Source organism: Lactuca virosa, chromosome 7 (assembly GCF_052849685.1).
Source record: "Lactuca virosa cultivar CGN04683 chromosome 7, Lactuca_virosa_CGN04683_v6, whole genome shotgun sequence".
Taxonomy (NCBI): domain Eukaryota; kingdom Viridiplantae; phylum Streptophyta; class Magnoliopsida; order Asterales; family Asteraceae; genus Lactuca; species Lactuca virosa.
In genome coordinates, this window is record NC_136432.1 from 76,536,532 (window position 1) to 76,559,934 (window position 23,403).

The 23,403-nt window shown below is 35.6% G+C and overlaps 1 protein-coding gene, 1 long non-coding RNA gene and 1 pseudogene across 2 annotated transcripts; 2 read left to right on the forward strand and 1 right to left on the reverse strand.

Annotated features, from left to right (window-relative positions):
* Window positions 1-16,507: 16,507 nt before the first annotated feature.
* On the forward strand, window positions 16,508-18,333 carry LOC145123670 (uncharacterized). Its single transcript, XR_013715230.1, has 4 exons — window positions 16,508-16,773; window positions 17,725-17,793; window positions 17,871-17,929; window positions 18,088-18,333. It is a non-coding gene; the product is annotated as an uncharacterized LOC145123670 (long non-coding RNA).
* LOC145124546 (fructan 6-exohydrolase pseudogene) lies at window positions 16,875-17,629 on the reverse strand (annotated as a pseudogene).
* A 1,855-nt stretch (window positions 18,334-20,188) lies between the features above and the next one.
* Window positions 20,189-23,353, forward strand: LOC145125757 (uncharacterized). Its single transcript, XM_079061178.1, has 7 exons — window positions 20,189-20,667; window positions 20,998-21,510; window positions 21,583-21,693; window positions 21,805-21,912; window positions 22,013-22,075; window positions 22,180-22,610; window positions 22,704-23,353. The coding sequence occupies exons 1-7, from the start codon at window positions 20,196-20,198 to the stop codon at window positions 23,322-23,324; spliced, it is 2,319 nt and encodes a 772-aa protein (XP_078917304.1). The 5' UTR covers window positions 20,189-20,195; the 3' UTR covers window positions 23,325-23,353.
* The last annotated feature ends 50 nt before the right edge of the window (window positions 23,354-23,403 follow it).

The following is a 23,403-nucleotide window of genomic DNA, read 5'->3' on the forward strand; positions in this document are numbered from 1 at the left end:
GAATAATCTTATTATTCAGGAAGTCAAAACATGCAAAATTGAAACAATAGATAAATAATCAACACAAGATAGAAGCTTTCTTATAAATAACACACCTTTATTTAATCATCAAATGTTGAATACATGATCATCCATTACAAGTTTCCTACCTATCTAATCTAAACTAATATCGTCCTTCAGCCCTACGCTCCTAGCGTGCTGCAAATGCTTAACCCTACTCAGTCCCTTCGTGAGGGGATCTGCTGGGTTATCTTCTGACGATACCCTCTTCACAACGAGGAGTCCCTCTTCTACTCGATGTCTAATAAAATGATATTTCCTGTCGATATGTCGAGATCTGCCATGATCCCTTGGTTCCTTGGTTAAGGCAACCGCTCCTTCATTATCACAGAAAATTTCCATGGGCTCTTTTATGGATGGCACAACTCCAAGGTCTCCAATGAAGTTCTTCAACCATATAGCCTCCTTTGACGCCTCGCTCGCCGCAATGTACTCTGATTCGCACGTTGAATCAGCTGCGGTTTCTTGCTTGGAACTTTTCCAAGTCACTGCTCCTCCATTCAGGGTAAAGACCCAGCCCGACTGTGATCGGTAATTATCCCGATCTATCTGGAAACTAGCGTCACTGTACCCTTGCACCCTTAAGTCATCACTCCCACCGAGGACTAGAAACCATTCCTTGGTCCTTCGTAGGTACTTAAGAATATTCTTGACAGCAATCCAATGTGCCCTACCAGGGTTCCCTTGATATCTGCTGACCATGCTCAAAGCGAAAGCCACATCAGGGCGAGTACAAGTCATAGCGTACATAATCGAGCCAACTGCGGAAGCGTAAGGTACTCGGCTCATATCAGCTATCTCTGCCTCTGTACTCGGGTTCTGAGTCTTACTCAGTTTGGTATTGCATTGGATTGGTAACTCCCCTTTCTTGGAATTTTCCATACTAAAACGTTTTAGTACCTTCTCCAAGTATGTATCCTGACTGGGTCCTATCAGTCTCTTGCTTCTGTCTCTTACTATCCTTATTCCCAGAATATATGCAGCCTCTCCGAGGTCCTTCATAGCGAAACACTTCCCAAGCCAGGACTTGACCTCCTGTAATGTTGGGATGTCGTTTCCTATGAGTAGTATGTCATCGACATACAATACGAGGAAGCTCACTATACTCCCACTGGCCTTGACATATACACATGACTCATCTTCATTTCGCAGAAAACCAAACTCTTTGACCTTCTCGTCAAAACAAAGATTCCACCTGCGAGATGCTTGCTTTAATCCATAAATGGATTTCTCAAGCTTGCACACTCTATTTGGATGCTTCGCATCGACAAAACCCTCTGGCTGATTCATGTAAACATCCTCAGCCAGCTTCCCATTTAGGAAAGCGGTTTTTACGTCCATCTGCCAGATTTCATAATCATGAAACGCAGCTATTGCAAGCATTACCCTAATAGACTTTATTTTCGCAACTGGTGAGAAGGTCTCATCATAGTCAACTCCAGGAGTTTGAGTAAAGCCCTTCGCGACCAATCGTGCTTTATAAGTGTGCACTTTCCCATTCATGTCTGTCTTCTTTTTGAAGATCCACTTGCACCCGACTGTCTTACGACCTGGTACATTATCAACCAAATTCCAAACTTGGTTGTCATACATGGACTGAATCTCGCTGTCCATTGCCTCTTTCCATTTAGCAGACTCTGGGCCTGCCATGGCTTCCTTGTAGCTGTTAGGTTCGTCCAGATTCACTAGTGTACTATCACTAATAAACGTATCCCCGTCAGCGGTAATATGGAAACCATAAAACTGGGGTGGAACAATAACTCTACTTGAACGTCTAAGAGGTAAGGACTGGTCAATTGGTTCAACATGAGTTTCCTCCTCATCTTGAACGCCAGTGTCAGAGGTTCCTTCTTCTCCTGACTCTTGAAGCTCTTCAAGGTCAATCTGACTCCCACTGTCTCCTTGGCTTATGAGTTCTCTTTCTCTGAAAACCCCTCTCCTAGCAACAAAGACAACATTGTCATTTGGTCTATAGAAGAGATAACCAAAAGACTTCTGTGGATAGCCAATGAAGTAACACTTCTCACTACGAGGTTCTAGCTTGTCGTGAGTCTCTCGTCTTACGAAAGCTTCACAACCCCAAACCTTGATATGTGCTAACGAGGGAGCTTTCCCTGTCCACATCTCGTGAGGTGTTTTGGTAACCTTCTTGGTGGGAACTAAGTTAAGGATATGGGCGGCAGTCTCCAAGGCATACCCCCAGAATGAGATTGGTAACGAAGCACGACTCATCATAGAGCGAACCATGTCCAACAAGGTTCGATTACGTCTCTCAGCCACACCATTCAATTGTGGCGTTCTAGGAGGCGTCAATTGTGAAACTATTCCACACTCTTTCAGATAGTCGTGAAACTCAAGACTTAGGTACTCTCCCCCTCGATCAGATCGAAGCATCTTGATTTTCCTGCCCAACTGATTCTCCACTTCATTCTTGAACTCTTTGAACTTTTCAAAAGTTTCTGACTTTTGCTTGATTAAATAGATATATCCATATCTGCTATAATCGTCTGTAAAAGTCACGTAGAAGCGACAAGCGTCCCTTGTGGTGGATCTAAAGGGTCCACATACATCTGTGTGTATGAGATCCAATACACCCTCACCCCTTTCACATGTGCCAGTAAAGGGTGACTTGGTCATCTTCCCAAGTAAACAAGACTCACACACGTCATCGTCCCTAAGGTCGAAAGACTCCAAGACTCCATCCTTTTGGAGTTGGGCTATGCGTTTCTTGTTCACATGGCCAAGGCGACAATGCCACAAGCATGCTTTGTCCAAACTTGTGGACGAATCAATATTCAAAACATCATTTCCTAAATTATCAATAACTAACACAGATTCATAAATCCCATTACAAGGTAATGCATTGAAATAAAAGACACCATTCAAATAAGCATTAATAGAACCATTACTATTATCAAATGAATATCTGAAACCTTGTCTAAACAAACCATGAAAAGAAATGATGTTTCTTGCCATATCTGGCGAATAGCAACAATTATTTAAATCTAGCCCTAACCCATTACTCAACACTAAGGAATAAACTCCGATCTTGGTTACTGGTGAAGACTTTTTGTTTCCCATGATCAAGCTTATCCTTCCATGCTCCACTTCCCTACTTCTTTTTAGGCCCTGCATATCAGAACAAATGTGGTAACCACACCCTGTATCAAGAACCCATGAAGTAGCAAATGATGAGTTATTAGATTTAATTAAATACATACCTGCGAAGGTGGGTTTTATCTTCCCATCCTTAATATCTTGCAGATATTTAGGGCAGCTTCGTTTCTAGTGGCCCTTCTGGTGGCAATAGAAGCACTCTGCTTCCTTGGGGTCAGAAGAGGGCTTAACAGAACCTGCTTTGGTCCCACTAGAAGAAGAACCATCTTGGGTCTTACCCTTATGGTGGCTCTTGTAAGGAGCCTTCCTCTTCTTTCCCTTTCCTTGGCCAATTGCCAACACAGGAGCAGTTACAGTAGAGGATGATGCAATAGATTTGTCCTTGAGGTTGCTCTCAGCTGTCCTCAGGAGCCCTTGAAGCTTACTTAGGGTGACCTCTTCCTTATTCATGTGGTAGGTCATTCTGAACTGGCTGTAGCAGGAAGGCAAGGAGTGGAGGATGATGTCGATAGCCAGATCCTCATCAAACTTAACATTAAGTTTGAGAAGACGATCAACATATCTTTGCATTCTTTGCAAATGAGCAGTTAGGGATTCTCCACTCCCCATCTTAGCGGTGATCATGTTGGTGATGATCTCATAGCGCTCTTGCCTCGCGCTCTGGTGGTACCTGTCCAGCAAATCTTGGTGCATCTCATATGGATACATGTCCTCATAGGACTTTTGGAGTTCGAGGTTCATGGTGGCCAACATGATGCAATGAACTTTCGTTGCATCACGCTCGTGGGCCTCAAAGGCGACCATCTCTTCAGGAGTAGCTTCTTCTGGGTTGATCCTTTCAAGCTTCTCGTCTAGGACATATTCTTTGTCCTCATAACGAGTTATCATGCGAATGTATCTCATCCACTCGTTGAAGTTCGAGCCATCAAATGTCACTTTTTGACACAGGTTCATCAACGAGAATGACCCAGAAGTGTTGTTGTTTGCGTTTGCGTTTGACATCTGAAATAGAAAGGAACAAAGTTTGATTAGAATGAAGCCCTAATTAAACACCCACATGAGAAATTAGGGCTAGGATCCAACAACACTATTTACAACTTAGAAAAGGGATGCCGTAATCTAAAAGTAAATAATTTGAAGGTAAGTGAATGACGATTCACTAATTTTCACCATGAAAAACGAAAGAGGTTAAGTTTTAAATGTATTTGAAAATTCCTAGATTTCTTTTGAGATTCATTGAACATTTCAATGGCATGTTTAAATCTCGATATGCACTTCAAATTTGCGACTGGGATGCCGAGGATCGCAAACAAGTTTGTGAATAACCATGCGAATCATCATGGTGCACTCAATGTCTTCATCACCTAATCAATGTGCTGGTTAGCCACGCACGCTCCATTGATCTATGATAAGACATCGAGCCACCCTTTGTCACCAATGTCAATCCCAAATTAGTGTACTGGTTAACCACGCACGCTCCACTAACGTTTGACAGGGGTACAAAGTGTAATTCCATGGAATAGCATCATTTTCACATTTTACCCTAAAGTAACTAAGAGTGGGAATTTGTAAAACAATGTAGTTACTTTAATATTTCCATTATACTTATAATGAGGAATTAAGTGCCCTATCCTATCCGTTCGGCTAACGACCCTCCACCAGTCAAGCAAGCGGTAGATGTGAGTGTACATCCATTAAGCGCCATTTTATAGGCAGCAACCTTATACCCACCTTATAGACTGGCTTCGTGAATGAGGCCTACTAGCGATAAGACTAGCTTATTCTTATACATATATATAATAATTAATCTTATAATATCATAATTGTATAAGGGTGTATTTTAAAACATTTCAAAATACTAGTGTCTTAATTGTATTTAAAATTTTCGAAAATTAGACCATTTAATTTAAAATTTTAAACACCAAAAAATCTTTGATTTAATAATTATCAAAATTAAACAATTAATTTAAAATATTAAATCATGAAGGATTATCATAAAATTAAACTATTAATTTACTTAATCCTTTTTATCCCCTAGATTTTGAAATATATGGAAAGGATAATACAAGATCTTCAATTATCTAGTTTAAACAATTAAATTGATGATCACAAAGATAGCAATATCCAAATCCCTAAAATCTTGGGATCTTGTCTTGGGGGGCAAGGGATTTTCGAAATCCCTAGGGTTTCATAACCCTAATTTCGAAAATAGGAGGCTAGGCAAAAGGGTTTTAAGAACCCTATCAAAATCGCCAACTAGGGTTTTGCAACCCTAATTTGCGAAAATCATCAAGCCTTAGGGTTTACTTGCCATAAACCCTAATTTTTCAAATTCATAATATGTATCAAATCCAATTGAAAACAAAAACCAAAGGCTCTGATACCACTGATAGGTTTTATACAAACAATCCTATGTGTGCATGCAACCCTAATTGGATCTATGTTTTCACTATAAGACATACAACTATATGAACACAAAATAAACCCTAGCATGCTTCTATAATTTTCGAAAATCATATAGAAGTGTAGTAGACATACCTTTGTTGTTATATTGCAATAACAACTACTTTCCTTGATCTCTTGAACTCTTGAAAGCAAGCACCACAATTGTAGTGCCTCTAATGGCTCACAAACACCTTGAAGCAAGAAGGCAATTAAGAGAGAGAGGGGAAGGATGCTAATTTCGGCCCTAGGGTTTCCCTTGGAATCAAGTGGCCTAAAATTGAAGCATAGGGCATCTATTTATACTGTAGGGTGCTAGGGTTTCAGTCTAAACCCTAATGGATAGCTTAGCCACCAAGCAGCCCAAGGAACCTTCTGGAATGAGGCCCTTGGACGAAAATATGATGATCCCTCATCATAATTTCGTTCCCCCTTAGTCCATTAGGTTTCCCAGCCCAAAACTCAACTATCACACATTTGACAGTTTATACCCCTTTATTTAATTAATCTCTTTTAGTCACCAAATTAATTCCTAATTAATTTATGACTAATACTAATTAAATAAATATGATTTCTCCTTTAATATATTATTCTTATAATATATTAATAAACCATAATATCTTCTCTCTCATATCAAATTACCTTGTCAAGTTGCTTTGGTGAAGGCAACCCAAAAGGACCATGCACACTCGGGTCAAGTACATATCAAATATAGTTACGGACTTAGACACTAATCCAACAGTTACAAGGTTGGGCAAGGAAACCCTAATGGATAGGGTGGATGAATTCAAAGGATAAGGCCTTAAGAATTCTTCCAAATGAGGGATTCTAGATTTATCTTATGGGCTGCTTGGTGGCTAAGTAACCAGATAAGGTTAATGACTGAAACCCTAATTCCCACACCTATATAAAGACCCCTTGGGCATGAGAATTCGGCTACACCTAACCCTAGAAGTCTTGGAGCTGAATTTTCCCTCTCCCCTCTCTCTCTTGCTTCATCCAATTGCTTTTGGTGTTTGTGATTCATTAGAGGCACAACATTGAGGTGCTAAGGTTCTCAAAGCTTCAAGATCTACCATCAACAATCAAGGTATTCATCTAACTTGCTTATTTGATATTCAATTAGTTTTTGTTGTATGATAGATTAGGGTTTTGTAAGTCTTGGACAATATGCATGTATCATTAGAAAAACTAGATCCAAGCATTAGGGCTTGCATGAACAGCATAGGAATGTTGTTATGCTCATGACCCAACAGTAACAACACTTGTTATATCTTCAGCACGAAATACTATTTGTTTGTAATCAGTTTATTATTTCTTCCAATCATCAACATTTAATATCAATTATTAGTGTCACCTGAAGTAAAACATACTCAATTGACTGGAAAAATAAATAGTTCTATCATATAGATATCTGATTATTTGTCCAACTCAGACTTCTTCAGCTCGATGCGGTCAGAGAAGCAGTTCCTCTTTTAATGTCCAGTTTCTTCCACAATAGAAACAACATAAATCATTTGGTCCTTTCTTGACTTTTGGGTTTATGCTGTATTTTCCTTAACTGAACTATATGTTTATTTTAGTACACAATCTCTTAGAATTAATTTATTCAAAGGTTGAACATGTTTTAAGCACGTTCTACTATTCATAATGAATATGTGTTTATCTTGATGAGACATCTGATATGTTTCATAATTATCGAAGACTTTCTATAAGTCAAGGTTAATTACTCAAGTATAATGTGTGACACATCAACTTCATCACAATAATACTTCCATCAAAGTATCATGATCAGACTGAGTGGTTTGCAGAGGTTATTCAGGTAAGGGATCTTTTGGTAAATATAATTTCTATTTATCCTCAAGGTAGAACCTTAAGATATTATACCAGCTGTAGAAATTATAATCATCAACTGCTACTATCTCTTGAAACTCAACAAGAGAGTGGTTTTGCAGGGCGAAAGAGTATTAACAATTATTAACAGAATTTAACAAAGTTTCATTTAGCATTTTCAATATTTAGTCTTTAAAAATTAATACCTTTCATTGTTTGTTAAAACATTAATTCACTAAAGTTTAGGATCCAAGTAAAGAAACAAGTAAATGGTTAGGTGACCTTTATCCTATAAGCTGAATCAAACTTGCTAGGTAGCAATTACCAACTGCATACAATATGTAACTCGTAGATTATGGGATCCTAAACAACTATTGCTTGCCTTTGCATATTTATCCCATCTATGCCTTGGACCTCTCATTTTTAGGTGACCTTTATCACATAAAATTTCGATCAAGTCATCGTACTTGAAAAGGTTGCAGAAAGTGTTGCATCAGGACCAACAGCCGTTTTGCAATAGCCTTTAGTGACAGTTTTAGCGACACCTTTTAGAAAATTGTCACTAACATTGTTGTACACTTATTAAGGCCGAAAATTACCTTTTGGTCTTCAAGAAATGGCTCTATATTCTTTTATTTTTATATTTTTGTACAAATAAATTATTTCTAAAAACTAATCTATTACTTTACAAAATAAACCAAGAAAACTAATCTATTTAATTTATTACATACCATAAGAATAAATAAATATTACAACCATTTTTACCAAAACAACTAACACAACAAACACAATGGTCCATGACTAGTTTATGTACATCATATACATATCAAATATAATAACAAACAACTCTTTGTTTTTCTAAGACAACTTATATATAACCAAAATGCATGTAAAATGGATATAAAAAAAAAATTTAACCAAGAAATTTCCAAAGAAGACAAATATGGATTTTTCTTAACTAAGAGATATCCATGCTTGTTTTCTAAAAACCAAAGATTATCAGACATGAAAAATCATTCTAGCATATAAAAGATGGCACTGATACCACTGATGAGTTTTGATACAAAATATAAGTTTGTTTTTTCACAAAAACCGCAACGGAAGTCTTATAAAATAACAAGTTTATTATTAGATTATAACAAAACCAAACCATCAAGGATCCATTTATAGAGGTTAGAATGAAATAAAAACAACCAAAGAGTTTTTAGAATGACAACCTTTGAAGCCTTTGAACCCACTAGGTTTTAGGGTGTTGATGCAGATAGCAAAAAATCAAAGAACAAGATTTTCTCTATGTGTATCCACCATCAAGAGTAAGGCATTTGGAATGCTAGTTCCTTCTTCTATTATTGAGTGCGTTAAGCCTTTAACTGCTTAACTCAAATAAGCACTAAAGGAGACAACTCAAAGAAGCTTAAAACCACCAAACTAACTTCAAAAGAGAGAGAGGATGAGAGATAGAGAGTTTTTGGCCATCTCTTTTAAGAGAGGCATTAAGAAACAAAAACTAGCCAAAAATCATGCAATACACTCTCTTATATACCCATGCAAAGATAAGCGTTTTACATTAAAATACTCTAAAGTAATTCTAGCCTTTAGAAGCATAGAAGACAAAGCATGGAGGTTGACAAACAACCTCTATATTTGTTTAATAGATTCGGCCATGCCTTTTGAAAAGTGGAGGATTCTTTAATTTTTATAAACTCTAAGTTTATAAAATATAAATTTTGTCTTTAGGTTAAAGACAAAAGAATCCAACTGGTCCGAAAGGTTGTCCATGACTTATTAATTCATACCATATGAAATAATAACTAGTTATACTCTCTTATAATTATTATTTTCACAAAACAATAATTATTCCCTAATTAGAATACAAGAATTGATATTATTTATTAATAATCGTATTAATAATAAATATACAAAATGTGCGAACTTGATAAAGGTGTGACCCTATAGGATCATATATTATTAGCAATATCACTCCATAATGATTCTTGGGCATATAGATTCAACAATGAGGTGTAGGAAGGAACATTCGTTGGGAAATAAGGAATTCTAGGAAGGTGCTTAGGGTTCAAGCAAACCAACATAAGGATCAAGCTAGTCATTTGTATGGCAAGTGGTCTTGTAGTTAGATAGAAACTAGGATCTTATAACCAATATATAGATATCGAACATGTGGGTTTTGGTTATCAGGGAGAGCAAGGACGAGAGATTGTAATCAAGTTTTGAATTATTTTCTAGATTGCAATAAGAGTTATTTCCTTTCTTTCTTGTGTTTATAAATTTTATCTGTTTATCAATTGTTTCGTTCATCTATATCAGTAAGCTCTAATTTAAATGTGAGTGTCGTACGTAGGAGCTTGACCTACAACCAAATGATGCATATACAAAGAGAGGTTCACTTTTTTTTTTCTTTTGTAATAATCAAATGAGGCTCACGGAAAATGAAACATAAGATTAATTAGGTTAGGTATTTTATGTGACTGTGAGATCCACCCAGTGCTACATTTTGAGGCACTACTAGAAAAAAGCAAATAAGACCCACCATATGGAACCCGGGTTCGGGAAAAAAACAGGTCTCATTTTGTAAAAACCGGGTTTTATAAAGGGCAAGCTTATATGACTCGGCTTTAAACAAATAACGGGGATTTATATCCTTCTTAGATAACCCGGTATCTGCTGCTACAACCGGGACTTTTATACGTACGATAATAAGACCCAGTTTCTAATATACAACCAAGTTCTATGATTGTCAGACACAAATTATAAAAGGGTTATAGGACCCATTTTTCAACAACCGGGTTTTCTGTATAGAAGTGTACTCGAGCCAATCTGGTGTACAGAATATGAAACTCAAACTCAAATATTGATATAATAACTTGAATCTCAAACTCAATTGAGCGTTAACTCTTACGTTCAAGTGCATTTAAGTAATCGGCAATTTCAAGATTGTATTGATAGTCTATTAATAAATGAAAATATATATTTTATTTCAATTGAAGTAAAATATGATTAACTTTTAAAATTCATTTAAACAGAAACAGAAAATAAATGAGGCTTGCTTTTAAAATCCATTAAAGTTAAAGTAAACAATGAACAAACAAATAGTCAATTAGATTTATGGGACAATATAATAAGTCTTGAGCTTCAAATTGGAGATAGAGAACATTTTGCATTCAAGCCAAACACAGTATATGTGTATAACCTACACACAAGGCTTAACAATCCTCATATTTTATTTGTCTAAGAACTCCAACAAGCTCAATGTTTCTTGTGTCAACTGTTCATGAAGTTGCCAATATCATGATAGAATTATAATAATCAAGTTAGAAATTCATAATAACACAGTTCATAAATTCATAATTTTATCATTTATAATCCCCCATGCTGAATTAAAAATCTACAAATTTAAATGCAGTTGAATCAGTTATGATTATTTTTAAACAAAATCTAGGTAAAGTTTGAAGTGGGATCATAGAAAACACATAGTTGCAAACACATATAAAATAAAGATCGCAAAAATAAGTACCCATTTTGTAAGGGGGACCGAAAATATAAGAATCATTACACAAAAGTAGAACCAAGTTATTTTCTTCAGCAATAGAAATGATTCACAATTTTTACAGTTGAATCCCTTTTGCATATAATCAATTAGAAAAACTCGAAATACTTTATACACGACCAAGTTTAATGTGACGATGATTCAGGAAATGACATTTGAAGAGCACAACAATTTGGTAGACGAGATATTGAAATTGGGACTAGAAAAGTCAGAAGAAGATTGAGGCTGCTAGCATTGCTTTTGAGTGCCTAGAAGTTGTAAGAATCTGATTAGTCCTTGTGATTTTGTGATTACTGGCATGCATTATGTTTGAATTTATGAGTTGCTAAATCTGACAAATATGTAGGGAGTGATGTACCTGCATCCAAGAAGATCAGGTTTGAAGACTACGGTTAGTAACATATGTATTTGTTTATTCCCAAAAACCCATCAATATCCACAATTTTCTTAAACGTGCTATTATTTCTCTCATCCAGGTGCCTAGAATCTTGATGGACATTTAGGAACAAGATGCAAAGGAGTTTTTAGGTGCACATCTACCTTGCTTGGCTCAATATATTTTGGAATTTCAAGTGAAAAAAATGAATAACTGCAGGCAAATTGATGCTTGATTCTTGTGGGTAGTTTCAAAAAGGTTTGTGTCAATGCCTCTGATTCAAGCTTTTGTACACGAAAAAAGTGGCCATTGAAATCACTATATCGGTTGTTCGACACTTAAGGGGTGAGCTTGCTACTACTACCGGGAATGAAAATAGATAATGTCACACCCCCAAACCGGAACGACGGAAACGTTCGGGGGTAAAGAACGTCATGTTAAGTATCACAACGCATGCATCATAGTAATCAAAGTAACAACAACCATCGTATTAATAATATAAAGTTTACATTATGTTCAAAACATTATATGATTTACATTAAAAATTATAACAAAAAATAAGACGTAAAGCTCCGTCTTCGCAACACCTGAGAGGGTACCTGTCTACTAACGTTCCTGAGAATACAAGTGGTTTGAAAAAGTGTCAATAATAAAGTTGTTGGGTTCATAAGTATTTTTGTTATAAAAAGTATACTCTCTGTTCTTTGGAAAAGTTCGTCCGTTCCTCCAGAAAATCCTATATTTTCTTAATGAGTAATATGATCGTACTCGTTATTTCTGCGATTACTTAGTGAATACAAATTATATATAATTCAGATCGAATAAACAGTTGAATGTGTGAATCTGCCCTAAGCCCACAACCAACACAAAGAACAGGAAATGAGGCGGAAGTCACACATTCCACTGTTTGCCGGATCTTCATTACATATAACTCTAGTTTATTCACCAAGTAATCACAGAATTAACATTAATGATTATTTTAGATATAATGAATGTATTTCCTTCAGAAAATCCTATATTTTCTTGGTAAAATGGTAACCATAATAGTCCCTTCTATAATTACTTAGTTTATACTAACTATATATAACCTAATATCTAACAGACAGTTGAATGTGTGAATCTGCCCTAAGCCCACAACTAAACAAGGAACAGGAAGTAAGGCGGAAGTCACACATTCCACTACCTATCGGATATTATTTATATATAACTCTGATGTATAAACTAAGGAATTATAGAATTAACCATTAAAGGTCCTTTATGTTATACTAATTTATAAATAAGTGTTGAACCTTTTGTAAATATGTTCCTAGTTGCACTTACTTTATTGTAAAACATTGTTTTCAGTAATAATTGTTATTGTTTTCAGAAAGTTAAATTGAAAGCTGTTTACCTTTAAAATAATGATTTTATCATAGAAAATCCTATATTTCTATAAAACTGATTTGTAGTTTTAATCATTCTAAGACCGAAAAGCACAAATATAATTACCATACTTAGTTTAATGATACCTAGTTTTATTTATGAGAAAAACTAGTTGAAGATGTGTTTGACTTAAAAACTTGATGTTACGATACTACCCTCCAATGATCACTTAATACATACGAGTTGTATATAACCGAGATCGAACAGACAGTTGAATGGGTGAATCTGCCCGTAAGTCCACAACCAAACAAGGAACGGGAAGTAAGGCGGAAATCACACATTCAAGTTATCTAACCCTATTGTATATACTGAGTAATCACATAGTTAATATCCCTTGAGATTGTTTAAGAAAAAGTATATTACTACGTAAATATATCGTTGTTTTCTCCTGGTGAGTTCTTATAACCATACTAATATGACGGATAACCTGATATGACATGAATCGTTTGTCAATATCAAAAATGACGTTTGTCACCCGCAAACCTGCCGGTCAAACTGTAGCTAACAGTCAGGGTGTGGGATTGTCAATCCCGTATAGATCTATACACAAACTCACGCTCTCCCTTCACGAGACTCTGATTCTTAAGACTAGACTTCCTTTGGTACTTAGGTAAGTACACGAAGACGTGTCTCACAATTAGCTTCAACGAATTTACAAGTAATAATGCGAAAACCTTTTTATAATTAACAAGTAATTTTGTAAAAAGATCCCTTTATTTCATAAACTATACTTATTATAGTTTATAAGTTTATTTCCATGTTTTAACCTGGACTTTGTAAAATAGTTCATATGATCCATAAACTATACCTATTACAATTTTGTAAGTTTATTTCCATGATTTCAACAAGTTTCATATCTTCATACATAATAATGGTAAGAAAAACATAATAAGTAAATTATATTTTAAAACACAAAATTTCTTGTGTTTTACTTGTATTCCCCCCCCCCCCCTAAAAACATTGAAAAAGCTTGGAAAAATATGGGGGGGGGGGGGGTATGAACTCACCTGATAAGTGGTGATTTGGGCAGCGTTCCGTTTCTAGTAATGATTTTCCTTGTCAAAACCGCGAGTTTCTGAAGAAAAACCGGGCTTTACGCGGGCAGAGTTTCGACTGGAAAATATTATTTTCTCGAGAACTTCGGGGCTCCTGGCTTTCTTCGGGTGTTAGGGGGGGTATTCTAGGCTTCGGGGGGGGGGGGGGGGGGGGGGTTAAAAGTGGCTTGAAAGAGTGTTTAAGGTGAGAGAGAGGTTGAAAATGGTAAACAAAACCCAGAGACTTCGCAACCTATTTATAGTAGCTGAACTCCTAATTTACGTTGGGCGTAATATATTGGTACACTGCAGTAGTACGTTGGGCGTACGTCTCGTACGTGGGGTGTACAGTGATACATATCCTCTAATCGGGTTCCGAGCTTCGGACGTGGCGAGGCTACGAGATACTCGTCGAGGCTAGTCCGACTATGCTGGGCGTAATCTTTTCGTACGCAGGGCGTAGTGGCTACGTGGCTTCGGACGTGTCGATTGTGCTAGACACGTTTTGCAAGCGAAGTAAGAGGCGATGTGGTCAATCCGAGGCCTAGCTTCCGAGTACGTTGGGTGTACTCTTGTATGCGGGGCGTACTTGTATTTTCCAAACTTCAAAAATTTGTATCTTTCGCATACGAGCTCCGTTTTTGACATTCTTTATATCCACGCGTAGGTGAGACCATGCTATACAACTTTCGTTTAGACTCTATCGGCTAATTTTGACTTTATTTTTAAAGTTATATTTTTAATAGGCCGGGACAGGAAAAGTCTGTTAAAAATTCATAACTTCTTCATCCGACATCCGTTTTCGTCAGTCTTTTTGTTGTTGTAATACTATTGACGAGACCTTCGATTCTCGTTTAGGTTGTGTCACCTAAAAATTGCTCGATCTTTAATTCGATTTTTGGGTTGTATATTGTTGTGCCGAATCTTAGAAAAATCTTAACTTCTTCATACGAAGTCAGATTTGAGCGTTCTTTTTATGTACGTTCACGGTTTTACGAATTTTACGACTTTTATTTTGATTGTTAAGGCTCAAAAGCGTTTTATTGTAAACTCACTTTTTATGACACACAGTGTCGTGCCGGTTCTGTCGCGGAACTTCAATAGTTCATAACTTCTTCGTTATAACTCAGATTTCGGTATTTTTTATATCTTCGGAATCCTTGTAATGATTGCTATCACTTTATTCCTTGATATTGGGTTTATTTAACATTTTATTTTTGACGTGAAATAATGGGTTGTTACAGATAATAGTGGGGGCATGCAAAAAACCTCTCAATCGGATACATATGAGATCTCGTTAGATGTTTTGTAAGATAGGATCTTAATGATCTTAATATTTAAGAATTCATTTAGAAATTTAGGTAGCGACTTTTTTATTGGTTAAATGCAAAAATAACAGCATAAAAGTTGTAAATTTAAGGTTTTTTGTATCAATATTGTTGTTTTTATGAAATTTTACTTAAAAAAAATTATGTAGAAAAATGACCCGGTTGTTTATCTGAGAACTGGGTTCTATTTTGCATATGAATGTAGTGTTGAAAGGACTTATATGTCCCGCACTACAAGAAAAAGGGGATTTTGTGACTAAAATGTCAGAGACTGATTAATCAGTCTTGGATACCATGTATCTAGGACTGATGAATTAGTCTCAGATACTATCTAAGACTGATTTTATTGTGTGAATCATTAAAGACTGACGATACTTATTCAAAACTAAAATCTAGTCTCTGATCTGTTTGCGCTAGTTTATGTATGGTTGGAACACATTGGGGGCTGAATTTCAGTCTCAAATAGTCTAGTGACCACTTTGACTTTGGATGGAAAGTTATACGGGACATAATTTATGTCCCTGATATAACTGTTTCAGTTTTGATCGTGCATTGAACTTATTAGGGACTGACTTTCAGTCATTGATACAACTGCACCAATTTGTCCTCTAGATGTGAAACTTTCCAAAGACTGGATTTCAGTCCCTAATAAATAGGAACTATTTGAAATTTGAATGAACACTTATAACTAACTGAATTTTAGTATCTAATATTGATTATTTAGTCATAAATGTCATATATAAGAGACTGATAAATCAATCACGAATAATATTTCAAAGGGATCTTATTTGGGACCGAAGTTCAGTCTTAGATAGAATAGCTACTTTTGAATCTGAAAAATCATTAGGAATAAAATTTTAGTATTTGAGGGGGTTATTATTTAGTCAGATATATCATATATTAGAGACTAAATATCATGGACTAAATATCAGTCTCAAGTAATTGCTTACTCACATAATTATTTTAGTTCCTAAAACATGTTAAAGATCAAAATATTATATTTTCCCAACCTAAAATATTCTTATTTACCATTCATAAACTTACAAAATATCATAGTTGCCCAAAATATTTTTTTAAACATTTTGTAATTATTTTAAATCATTATTTTTCTCAAATTTTTATTATCCCTCTAATAAATCTAAGATCATATTATCATCTATTCCTTTTATAGACATCCATAATATCTTATTTAATTAAATTATTATTTTAACTAATTTGAATAAATTAAAATATTTAAAACACCTTATTTCATAGAAAAATAAATAATTCATCAGAATATTTAAAAACCCTAAAATGTAACTTGAAAGGATTTTTGAGAAAAGCCTCTTTTTCTTACATAGCGGAAAAATGAAAAAGCAAATCATAAAATCCCGCTTCAGAAATTCCTCAATTCAGAAGATGGAACGAGTGTTCTTCGTGGTTCCCCTTTCCTTGAACACATGCTCCGCCGCTGAACATCTCTAACCTAGATCGACCGCCTTGCTCTGCCGCTCCATCTCTATTCCCTAGTCGTCTCTCTCCGTTCGGCCCTCTTCCCCTGCTTCACCCTCTTCCACCCTGCACAACCCTAGATCGTATACCACCCTCCGTGTAACTGTAAGTTTCTCTTCGTCTATGTCTTTTTGTATTACATTGATGTTTTCCTGAATTTCATGTAACCACCTTCAAGCTTCTTATTTTGAAAACTAACTTCGTTTTCATGTAATTAAGGAGATAAGTGAAATTATTGAATCTTTGATTACGTGAACTCTGGCCCATCCTTTAGCGATGGCATCAGCTTCAGAATCAGTCTCGTGCACCCAACCCATAATTATCCTTCAGTTTTTCACAGGATCAAAGAATGATTTGGAAGCGTAGTACCTCCCGTAATCAAGCCTTAAACTGCTGAGTGTTAGTAATCTCCATTTCATATTCGTGCTAGGGTTTATGACAGATGTATCGACCCCATTCGTGCTATCAACCCACACCGGAAAGAAATCAGGGCATTCCCATATTCCTGTTCCTGGAACTTGATGAAGTGGGGAATCATGTTTACTCCAATTAACAAGATCGTCGGGTCTCTGAATTCATCCGGATGAGATATGGATTGCCGGCGTGCTTCACCCATTCTTTGAGATATGGATCGGATAAGTCCTTTGGGACTGCCAAATTCTTGACTTGGCGGTTTTCAGAGTCAATTCCGGTGTATAGCATAATAGGCTTGTTTCCGTGGAGGATAGTGGCGGAGCCAGACCAGCAGCCATTGATGTCGAAGGGAAGAAGTGAGAAGAAGAAATTGAGGAAAAGAATGAACCAGGTGGGTTTTAGAGGCTTGAAATGGTGAAATGACAAAAATACCTCCACAAACCACAGGGACCATCCGTGTAGTTTTCTCTTGCTCTTATTTTCCAAGTATTAAAAAAACTCTCAAACGCACACTTCCATTTCCTTGACTATGAACAAAAGCATTCATATTTTGTTTCATACTATCTTGACAAGTATTTTCATTCCAAGGTTTCACAAGTTGTTTCTTTTACCATTGTGCTTCTTTTATATTTTGATATACAGATACTATAGATGGATTCATTTGGAAATGATACACTACTAGCTTATTTATCATGAGTTTATTGCAATACGGTAATTTTGATTGTTGCTTTTATGTTGGTTTGCTTAGTGTTATTACACATGTTTATCATTAGTTGATTTTATTGTAGGTTTGCAAGTGGTACTATAAGTTTGAGCAAACATAGAGATCTTGTTATCATTTTGGAAGGTAATATATCTATCTACTTCAATTTTTTATTTATTTTACATTAATTTGTGTCTAATTAGTTTGAAAGTTGTGTCGTTATTTTTGTCATTGTTCTTTAATGTGGTGTGATATTAGTGATATTCTTACATATTTTATGTGATTTGTTATGGTTATATTAGAGGCAATTGTTCATAAGTTGGATAAACAAGAGGAGCAAATATGCCAAGGAAATCTTCATGTCAACTTTTGTGTTTCTTCCTGGACTATTATTTAGTTTGATAGTTTAGTGTTTTGAGCAATTACTAGCATAATGTTTAGACTTATTAAGTCTTTTGGAAGATATTTTTGTTATTGATATTGAGAATATTATTGTAAGATCATTTAAGGTTTAGTTTAAGCAATGCTTTTGTGTTTTGAATTGATTATTTTAATTGTTTTTTTATTCTTTTATAATCCATTTAAGTTTATAAAAAAATTGGAGCTAATTTCGTAATTTAAATGTTTTATTGTAAAAAAAAAGTGTCTAAAATGATATTATAAGGACTAATATGTTACAAGTGGGGCCTTGAAGAAAATATATTGAAGATTGAACTTGATAGTATCAAAGACTAATATTTAGTCCTTTAAAGATAGTATAAGAGACTGATATGACATAAAATAGAGATTCCAATGAAAAACATTGGAGACTGACTAATAAATTATAGAAGGCTGATATTCAGTCCCTAAAAGATAATATCAGGGACTGATATGACATCAAATCGAGGATCTGAAGAAAATAAATTAGAGACTGAAGGAGATATTATTGAAGACTGATTTTCTGTCTTTGATACTTTGATGAATTAAGGACTGATTTTTAGTCCCAGATACATACAAAACCGACTATCTAAGACTAGGTCTTGGGGACTAGCTGGGGACTAGCTAAATCAGTCCCTGATTTATCATTAGAGACTGATTATTGACCATCGGAGACTGATTATGTCAGTCTTTGATACCCATTTTTCTTGTAGTGCCGGTTGTAAAAACGAAACGCGTCCTTTGTAGACTGATAGGAGCCGGTTTTAAAACCGGGTTTTATTTTATTTTTTTCACATAGGACTCGCTGACAATAAGACCCGGTTCAAAACCGGGTTATTTAATTTATATAACCGGGTCCTATAAGGCTTTTTGTATATAATAGATTGATATGAAAATTATGAGCTTCACCGTAATAAAACCAATTGTTGTTGATACCTTTCTCCATAAAATGAGCATGGAGAAGGAAGAGATATGAGGGCCTTATTGAGAATGTGGTCAGAAATCCTTGAAATCCATAACAGATTACGACCATAATGACCGAATTGATTATATGTTATAGTATACTTTGATAAATAAATTTCATAGTAAAATCATTTGGTAAATAACCTTTTTAATTGATATTCTTTGCTTGAAACTTTTATTATATGAGGGGAGTACTTCTTTTAGACAGATGTGGGGATTAAAGCATGCAGCTCCATCTTTCTATTTAAGATATGTAAGAAGGTGGTAGGAATATTGACAACAACAAAAAACAACAAGAATAAGTAAACGTTTACTGTTGAAACAGTTCTTATCTATTGTTTGGTGTATGAGTATGTATTGTTAAGATTGTCCAGCCTGGTGTAACATGATGAAAGGGAGTTGAAATCCCACAAAAATGTACAGTTACTTACAATATGCCAACAAATGATATTTTAAATGTATAACTAATAACTGAACATTACATTTGTATCGTAATTATTTCAATGTAGATGAAAGCATGTATCTAAATTTAATAATATATAATGAACTAGTTATTTGGGTTGATCTAGTATCTAATTTTGTCCATTTAAACAAACAACAAAATAACTACAACAACTGATTGAAACATACCCATAGTGTCTTTGTTGGCTGTCTTTTGCTTGTATTTATTGACAAAAATATGTTCGTCAAGTCCCATTTTTCTTCACATAATCGCATGAATTTGAAAGACGGAGACAACGACGGGTGATAGGAGGTGAAGCAGAAGTGGTAATCAACAATCTAAATATTCTTAGCCTAAGACTTTACTATATTATGATAAATAAATTTCCCAATAAAATCATATGATAATTAACTTTTTAAACTGATATTCTTTGCTTAAAACATTATTACATGATGGGAATCACTTGAGGAGGAGGCAATTCTAATGTTGCTGTTGTGGGCACCACAAATCAACTCTATCTTTCTATTTAAACATGTAAGAGGTGGAAGGAGTATTCACAGATTTAAAAAATAAAAAGAGGATAGAAAGATGGCAAGCTCAAGCTCAAGCTCTAATTCACATGTCGTTCTCCAAGTTGGAGCAGAATACCCATACCCATACCCATCAAATCTATCTGCAACAAGCTTTACCACTGTGAAGCTGAGTGGTAGGGATGAGTATCGTATGTGGAAAACACAGATAATATGTCTCTTAGAGAGTCGTGGTATGCTTGGTTTCATTGATGGTACATTCGTGCGCCCTGAAGCCAGTAGTAGTAGTAGTGTTTCAGGGAAGGAGAAAGTGGATGAACTTGAAACTCATCACAGGCTGTGGAGAAGATCAGATCCCCTTGTGAAGGGGTGGATTCTTGGTTCACTCTCTAAACCGACACTAGGGTATGTTTTAGATCATCTCCATCAACAGAGAAATGCAACTGATTTTAGTGCAAAAGATGCATGGGATGAGCTCCATAATATGTATGCTCCTGTTGTTTTTCTACCTGACCTGCTAGTAGTTGAAGGTACATGCAATCACTTGTTTTGCTTATCTATCTTTTATTTGACTTGGTGATTAAGATAAACCAAAGCATAATAGCACTGCTACTTTTAATATGATAAATATGTGTATAATCGCTAAAAAGACTGAGTCAGCCCAACAATTGCTTACACAAAAAACACAAAATAGATACAAAGTAAATACAAAACGGATATAATAGTCTACATAGAAAAAAAGGTTGTTTTTTTCATCATCCTTTAAAATCCCTAATGTTTTGATTAGATTAGATTACATCAGAGCACATATTTTGTATCTTGTAGATTTTTACCTTCATAACAAAATTATGCAAATATAGATAAATCACAAGATAAAAACAGAACAGACGATCTCCAAATGTTATACAAAGATACTCAAGAAGGATTTTGGTATGGGATCGAAAGCGCATTGGATTTTGGAAGTGTTACAGTGACAGACAAAATCACCAATAATAGCAACACTGCGCTCCATGTAGCAGTCGGTACTTCAAAGAAGTCGGGATTCCTAGAGAAGTTGTTGGAAAAGATACCGGAGAACACACAACTCATGGATCTAAGAAATTCAGATGGAAGCACACCACTTCATGTTGCTGCTATTATTGGCAACACTGAAGCTGCTGACATTTTGGTGGCAAGAAACCCAGAGTTGTTGTCAGCCAAAGACAACGAGGGTCAGACCCCACTAGCCTTGGCTCTTTCTAATATGCATAAAGAAACAGCCCGACATCTGCTGCAACACATCGATACTGATGATGATATACAGAAGGATGCTCTGTTTTCTGGCACAACCGGGGTTGGCCTTCTAGTTACTCTTATTTCTTCTAAAGATTTTGGTAAGTGTCGACTGTTAGTAAAAGACCTACCCACTTACATAATTGATACGACTTACTTTGGAATATATGTAGGCTTTGCAGGAGATCTGTTGGTGCATTACAAAACATTGCATACTGATGCTGTGCTAATGGCTATAGCTCAAAATTTACCAAGAGAAATCAACGATTTTATACATGATATAGGTTTGTTGTTTTTTTTTTCATCTTAATTGATCTGCATGTTCCTTTACATTGTCAAATTATTTATATAGCTTCTCTACCAAACTTCCTGCTCACCACTTTTTATATTAATAGTGGTGACTGATGAATTACTTGAGAGGGTACAAGACTTTGTTGAACCCGTTTTAGATAATATTGCTAATGGAAGATGGGTTTTCTGGTTGATCCTCCCAATCATTTTTGGTAGGTCATGAGTTTGTCTTTTCTTAAACTCTTAACTTGTTGGTTGCACATTCCATAACTAACCCCATCATTCTAACAAACATTCTATCATGTAATGCAGCGACTTACTTCATCCTGACTTACTTCATCCTTGCCCTTTTCGTGAAAATTCTTGAGATGTTAGGTAAGGTGATCAACAAGTACCATCATTGTATCACTTTAAAAAAAGAGAGAGAAAAAAGGGGTCTGTTTCTTTATTTTAGATGCTCATTTGGGTCTATGTTGCAGTGTCTCCATTCATTAAAGAGAGACTTCGAATTCATGACGATGCTATGGAACTGTTGCAGAATGTATCTTGGTTGATAAAGAGAGAAAACCACCCCACCTCCTACCATCACTTTTACAGATATCCAATTCTTGAAGCTACTAGACAAAACGCCTACGAGTTTGTAGAAAAAATTGTTTTGCACTTCCCTGATGCAATTTTGAGTGCCAATGAAGATGGTCACAACATTATTCAGTATGCTGTGATAAATCGCTCGGAAAAGGTTTACAACCTGCTTTATCAAATGAGCGAACATAGGAATATATATCGAACAATTAAAGACTCTTCCGGGAATAACCTCTTGCACTTGGCTGCAAGATTGGCACCTTCCATAAAATTTAATCTTATCTCAGGGGCAGCTTTACAGATACAACGAGAACTTCAATGGTTTAAGGTAGGAATCTCTATGATTCAAAAGCAGCATACCTGATGAACTAAGATCAACGATTGTTTATTAAGCATGGTTGGCTTTATTGTAATCTTGTAGGAAGTTGAAGGATTTGTGTCTCCTTTGAGCATCATACAAAAGAACTCTTACAATGAAACACCACAAATGTTATTTACTAGAGAACACAAGGACCTTGTCATTGAGGGAGAAAAATGGATGAAGTCCACTGCGGAGTCCTACACGATTACAGCTGCTCTAATCATCACCATTGTGTTTGCAGCAGCTATTACAGTGCCCGGAGGAAGCGATCAGAACAAGGGGATACCAATTTTTACCAATCACACCGCTTTCACAGTATTTGCAATATCAGATGCCATATCATTATTCGCATCTGTTACTTCATTGTTAATGTTTTTGTCAATTCTCACTGCACGTTTCGCTGAACAAGACTTTCTCTTGAAGTTACCTACAAAGTTGGTAATTGGTTTGGCCACCTTGTTCATCTCAACAACAGCCATGATAGTAGCTTTTGCTGCAACTTTATACCTTGTATTTGGCCAAAGCAACTCACGGATTCTTATTCCTATAGCTGTGTTGACATGCCTACCAATTACTTCTTTTGTAACCCTGCAGCTCCCTCTTGTCATAGAGCTGATGAGTGCCACATATGGGCGTAGTATTTTTGGTAAGAACAGAAGTTACAGTTGTATGTTGATTTGATAATAAATTGGGAAATTTTCCGAGTATAACATTTTCCTTCATTCATGTGAAATAATCTAGATAATAATCTAGTTATCTC

Coding starts and splice junctions, on each gene's coding strand:
- LOC145125757 (XM_079061178.1), top strand. CDS start 20,196: ATGGCAAGCTCAAGCTCAAGCTCTAATTCACATGTCGTTCTCCAAGTT. Junction 20,668..20,997: donor TGACCTGCTAGTAGTTGAAG/GTACATGCAATC, acceptor ATGCAAATATAG/ATAAATCACAAGATAAAAAC. Junction 21,913..22,012: donor GATCCTCCCAATCATTTTTG/GTAGGTCATGAG, acceptor CATGTAATGCAG/CGACTTACTTCATCCTGACT.